Raw genomic sequence first — 6,353 nt, forward strand, 5'->3', positions numbered from 1 at the left:
TGGAATGCTCTGCCAGTAGCAGTGGTGGACTCTCCTTCATTATGGGCATTTAAACGTGCATTGGATAGGCATATGGAGGATAGTGGGCTAGTGTAGGTTAGGTGGGCTTGGATTGGCGCAACATCGAGGGCCAAAGGGCCTGTACTGCGCTGTATTCTTCTATGTTCTATAAACAAAGGACATAAAACATTTGTGCTCAAGTTGATAAAGGAATCCCAAGATCTGGAGGTGGAAGGCGCAACATCGAGGGCCAAAGGGCCTGTACTGCGCTGTATTCTTCTATGTTCTATAAACAAAGGACATAAAACATTTGTGCTCAAGTTGATAAAGGAATCCCAAGATCTGGAGGTGGAACTAACCAGATTTGTGATTATGTAGAATATCGGGTATGGTAGTTACTTAATGTATGACTATTTCTGTGATTCAGGTTTAAGGGATATATCCTCATGAGTTTGGATAATTCTCATTGGTGAAGACTGGGAGAAGATCTCAAGAGACACCTAAGAATGATCAGAAACCTGAGATGAGGGATGCTCGGAAATCTTTAGGAAAAATGGAGAGTTCATCTTGAAAATGTACCAGAAGCAAGGGACTAGGCATGCAAACCATACAGTTACAACTTTGGCCCAGGGCAGAAGACTTGAGAAATATAAATCTCACTCCCATACATAAACTACTACTCTGAAACCATAAAATATTATGCCTTTGTACTCAAAAGTTAAATCACTGTCATCAATATAAGTAAGTCATTGGCAACTAAAGTCCAAAGAGGAATATGAGGCAAAGAGGTCCTCCTTGCTTGGTTTTAAAACATGAGACCTCCCGGAGTCTGAAGTCAATATTGAGGACTCCCAAGGTTATGTCTAGTTGCAACATGAGATATTTATGGACCAACAACGACACTGGTAGATAGATATGATGTGGAGACGCCTGTGTTGGACTAGGCCAGACAAAGCTAGGTAAAGAAAGAGATTCCCTCTGTTCAGCCAAATAAAATACCTTTGTCCAATCACAGAAGATTACCCTTACCATACATGACAGTTTTCCATTTTCATTAAAGTAATTCTGTGAATTCGACAACGGATGCCAATTTTGACAAATTAGCAATGGGTTTATATTTTGGTCCATATCCACCAGGAACTAGACTAAGGATACTCATACGTCAATAGATAGTGAATATTAATTCAATTTTATTATTTATTTTCTCCTCATTTAGGTTGGGAAGATAGGAAGGTTTCCTTGTCCCGAATTTTCATAATTTAATCCAAATCTCATAGAGTCATAGAGTCACAAGCAGGGAAACAGACCCTTCGGTCCAACTCATCCAGATATCCTAACCAAATCTCATCCCATATGCCAGCATTTGGCCTGTATCCCTCTAAACCCTTCCTTTTCTTGTACCCATCCAGTTGCCTTTTAAATGTTACAATTGCACCAGCCTCCACCACTTCCTGTGACAGCTCATTCCATACACACAACACCATCTGCGTGAAAAAATTTTCCCTTAGGTCCCGTTTAAATATTTCCCTTCTCACCTTAAACCTATGCCCTCTAGTCCCACTGGAGCTCCTCTGCTCCACCCATTTTCTCTTTTAAAGTCACAGTACGGAAACAGACCCTTCGGTCCAACCTGTCCATGCTGACCAGACATCCCAACCCAATCTAGTCCCACCTGCCAGCATCTGGCCCATATCCGTCGAAACCTTTCCTATTCATATACCCATCCAGATGTCTTTTAAATGTTGCAATTGTACCAGCCTCCACCACTTCCTCTGGCAGCTCATTCCATACACATACCACCCTCTGCATGAAAAAGTTGCCCCTTAGGTCTCTTTTATATCTTTCCCCTCTCACCCTAAACCTATGCCCTCTAGTTCTGGACTCCCCCACCCCAGGGAAAAGACTTTGTTTATTTATCCTTTTTGTGCCCCTCATGATTTTATAAACCTCTATAAGGTCACACCTCAGCCTCCGATGCTCCAGGGTAAACAGCCCCAGCCTATTCAAACTCTCCCTGTAGCTCAAATCCTCCAAACCTGGCAAAATCCTTGTAAATCTTTTCTGAACCCTTTCAAGTTTCACAACTTCTTTCCTAGGAAGGAGACCAGAATTACACGCAATATTCCAACAGTGGCCTAACCAATGTCCTGTAGAGCTGCAAGATGACCTCCCAACTCCTGTACTCAATACTCTGACCAATAAAGGAAAGCATACCAAACACCTTCTTCACTATCCTATCTACCTGCGACTCCACTTTCAAGGAGCGATGAACCTCCACTTCAAGGTGTCTTTATTCAGCAACACTCCCTAGGACTTTACCATTAAGTGTATATGCCCTGCTAAGATTTGCTTTCCCAAAATGCAGCACCTCGCATTTATCTAAATTAAACTCTATGTGCCACTCCTCAGCCCATTGGCTCATCTGATCAAGGTCCCGTTGTAACCTAAGATAACCTTCTTCACTGTCCACTACACCTCCAATTTTGGTGTTATCTGCAAACTTACTAACTGTACTTCTTATGTTCGTATCCAAATCATTTATATAAATGATGAAAAGTAGTGGACCCAGGACCTATCCTTGTGGCACTCCACTGGTCACAGGCCTTCAGTCTGAAAAACAACCCTCCACCACCACCCTCTGTCTTCTACTTTGAGCCAGTTCTGTATCCAAATGGCTAGTTCTCCCTGTATTCCATGAGATCTAACCTTGCTAACCAATCTCCCATGGAGAACCTTGTCGAATGCCTTACTGAAGTCCATATAGATTACATCTACTGCTCTGCCCTCATCAATCCTCTTTGTTACTTCTTCAAAAAACTCAATCAAGTTTGTGAGACATGATTTCCCATGCACAAAGCCATGTTGACTATCCCTAATCAGTCCTTGCCTTTCCAAATACATCCTGTCTGTCAGGATTCCCTCCAACAATTTGGCCACCACTGACGTCAGGCTCACTTCCCTGGCTTGTCCTTACAACCTTTCTTAAAATGCAAATTTTTAAAAACATTTTATTTTTTAAACTCATCAAGAGGCTAACACAGGGAAGCAAGTCCCAGAGGTGAGACCCAGACTGGAGGTGAGGCATTGAGTGTTGAAGCCCGGCATGGTCTGGAGACCCTTGGCCCAGTGGCTGGAAGATAGTAGTGGCATGGGCTTGGTGTAAAGGACTGTAATTTGAGTACTTTCTAAAAACTTTTCATTCTTATGGTAGAGTTTTATTTATTATTCTTTCAAATCTGTACCAAATACTTAAGTATCTGTACCTGGGTACCTTATACCTAAGATGGTGCCATAATTGGCAATATTGCAAACCCTTCACTATATTCATTTGAGTGCACGTGACAATAAAGCTAATTCAATTCGCTATCCTGGGAAAAAGACCTTGGCTATTTATCCTAGCCATGCCCCTCATAATTTTATAAACTTCTATAAGGTCACTCCTCAGCCTCCAATGCTGTATGGAAAATAGCCCTAGCCTATTCAGCCTCTTCCTCTGATTGAAGTTCAGTCAAAGATGTCTTATTCTCACTGAGTTACTCTGTGACAAGTATTCACGGCACAACTGGGGCCCAAGACAATGGATAATTCAGATATCCACATCACCATGCACTGTTTTCACAGTCTACTGTATCAGTTCACCATCTTGCAGGTCACAACTGGCTTCATACGTCCTGCGTCCTTTATGTCAGTGTACCATACAATTTTGCAATGTCAAAGCAATGTATATATACTGCTGTGCAACAACATGCACAATATTACCTTTCCAAAGGGAAACTAATGAATTGCGCACAAGAAAGATGGTTTCTTTGTTTTAAAGCAAAATATTACAAAAACTGGAACTCTGAAACCAATACAGAGACTGCCAGAGAAACTCAGGATGTTTGGCAGCAGAGAAAGAGGGTTCTTGTTCGAGTCCACAAGAAGAGTCATATTGGACTTGAAACGTTAACTCTCTTTCTCTCTTTACAGATGCTGCCAGATCTGCCAGGTTTCTCTGTTTGGTTACTTTGCATTTTTGATCAGCAGATTGTATTCTGTTCAAGTAAATCGTGACAGTGAGCAATTGAGTTCCTACATTTATATAGCATAATATCCTGCTATGGTAGTCACGGCAATTAGAAGGGGGCATGATTTGAAAACCTTAAGGTAGGCATGGATCATATTTTCCCCTCAACCATTATACAGACTAGAAAAAATGGCAGTAATTTTGTTTTTCCTTCCACTTTTACAAATTTTCATATTATGATTCAATTACAGAGTTTGCTGTGGTTAAGTGTAAATGATTTATCACAAAACTCAGGTAAATCTTTCAGCACAAAGATCATTGTGTATCGTGGACAATCAATGCCCACACATTTGCCTCTGCAATCTCTAAATAAAGAACCAACAAAATGGAATCCAGTCATCCATAAAATGAACAGCGTATAATTACATAACTAAATTACAGGCGATCTAACCTTAGGCTTTAAACTACAATTATAAATCATAAAAACCTTTGCACTTTCAGGGTCTCTGAATTTCTTGAGTACATTGTTGCCTTGTAACCACATTCAGGTATCTGTTATTTTCTACAACATACTGAAAGTAGATATATTTATTATAGTTTCAGTACAAAATGTTCCAAAAGTTGGCTGTTTATTATGTAAATCAAATGTTTAAGACACTTTTAAATAATATGATCAGTTAGTGCAAATATCTCATGGGATTTCTCAAATATTTTCATTGCTTTACTTATATAAAAATGCAAATGATTCCTGATTTTGTCAAAACATTCTTGTTCAATTGTCTACATTAGTGCTGATTCTTTTTCACTAACGTTATTAAAATGATATCTTGCCTAAGCTAATTAGCAGCCTTTTAATTATAACATTCCTTAACAAGTTTGCCTGTTGTCTTTTCTCCACAATTTCTTATTTCATTTGAGTCACTTCCTGGTCTTATTCTTGCAGTACCACTTTCTCTTGCTCTGCCTCCTCTTTATCTGGCTCCACCTCTTGCGCTGTATCCTTGCCCTGTTCCTCTAGAAGCTCCGTGTCTTCCTCCAGCTCCTTCCCTTGGTCTGTCTCCTCCTCTATCACCTTCTCCGTCTCCACTTCCCTCTCAGCTGCAGATTTGTCCTCTGTATTTACAGGAGCTGTTACTTCCACAGGAACTTGGACAGCAGGATTGGGCAGTGGAGCTTCCACAATTAGGATCCCATCCGAAGTCAAAGATGAGGTCACAGACAGGGTGTCCACTTCAGAAGGAAGCCTGCATCACAATAGAAAATGGGAGAAAAATCAGGATGAATTTAATTTAATGGAAAATGTAATAAATGTGCTGTGTAAGCTAAAAGCATTGCATGAATTCTGTAACATGATGCTTCCTCAAGATTGGTGTTTACACCAACCACAACATATTCATGTATATTGCAGGACTCTGTTTCTTTATGATATCTACAATGATTACAATTGGTATCTAAGATATCTACAATTGGTATGTGAGGTACTCAGTCCACTGGCATTACTTCCATAGATGGTACTTTATGAGTATTTTCAATGTGAAGGGTTAACTCTAACACCATCCATGAATATAATGAGAATTTATTAACCTGTAAAAGTGCAATTAACCTAGATTTAAACAGGATGTTCATAATGATTCCTTTTTTTCCTGCTTTTATTTTCTCAGTAACAGCATTTCTATTGTTTGAAAGAAAAGATGGAACATATTATTTTAAAAATCAACATTGTGCATGTATCCCAGTAATTACATTTATCTACTGAATTGACTTTTTAATGTCACTGTATCACCCAGAAGATTACATTTGGACTAATTTTTAACCAAAAGTTATAACTCTGAATTTAGATTGCACTATCCAGGCATGTACAATGCCACTAATTTCTCATCTTTACACTAACCCCTATTTCTCTGCTGTCCCCTCCAATCCTCCTTCTTTTACCTCCCTTTCTCTCTGCAAGGTTTGTGAAGGTTTGTAGCTCAGGTTGAGGTTTAGGGTGTAGGTTTGCTCGCTGAGCTGTAGGTTTGATATCCAGACGTTTCATTACCTGGCTAGGTAACACCATCAGTGGCGACCTCCAAGTGAAGCGAAGTTGTTGTCTCCTGCTTTTTATTTATATCTTTCTCCTGGATGCGGTTCCTGGGGTTTGTGGTGATGTCATTTCCTGTTCGTTTTCTGAGGGGTTGATAGATGGCATCGAGATCTATGCATTTGTTTATGGCGTTGTGGTTGGAGTGCCAGGCCTCTAGGAATTCTCTGGCATATCTTTGCTTAGCCTGTCCCAGTCGAAATGGTGGATTTTTTCATCCGTGTGTAGGGCTACGAGGGAGAGAGGGTCGTGTCTTTTTGTGGCTAG

The 6,353-nt window shown here is 40.2% G+C and overlaps 1 protein-coding gene across 1 annotated transcript in view; it reads right to left on the minus strand.

Moving 5' to 3' along the window:
* Nucleotides 1-4,517: 4,517 nt before the first annotated feature.
* The window catches only part of si:dkey-1k23.3 (heat shock protein beta-1), a 14,772-nt gene continuing 12,936 nt past the window's right edge, over nt 4,518-6,353 (minus strand). The window contains exon 3 of the mRNA XM_043715890.1: nt 4,518-5,250. Coding sequence (XP_043571825.1) covers nt 4,938-5,250 — 313 coding nt within the window. The 3' untranslated portion in view covers nt 4,518-4,937. The remainder of the gene's footprint in view (nt 5,251-6,353) is intronic.

The sequence above is a fragment of the Chiloscyllium plagiosum genome, chromosome 25 (assembly GCF_004010195.1).
Source record: "Chiloscyllium plagiosum isolate BGI_BamShark_2017 chromosome 25, ASM401019v2, whole genome shotgun sequence".
NCBI classification, from domain to species: Eukaryota; Metazoa; Chordata; class Chondrichthyes; order Orectolobiformes; family Hemiscylliidae; genus Chiloscyllium; species Chiloscyllium plagiosum.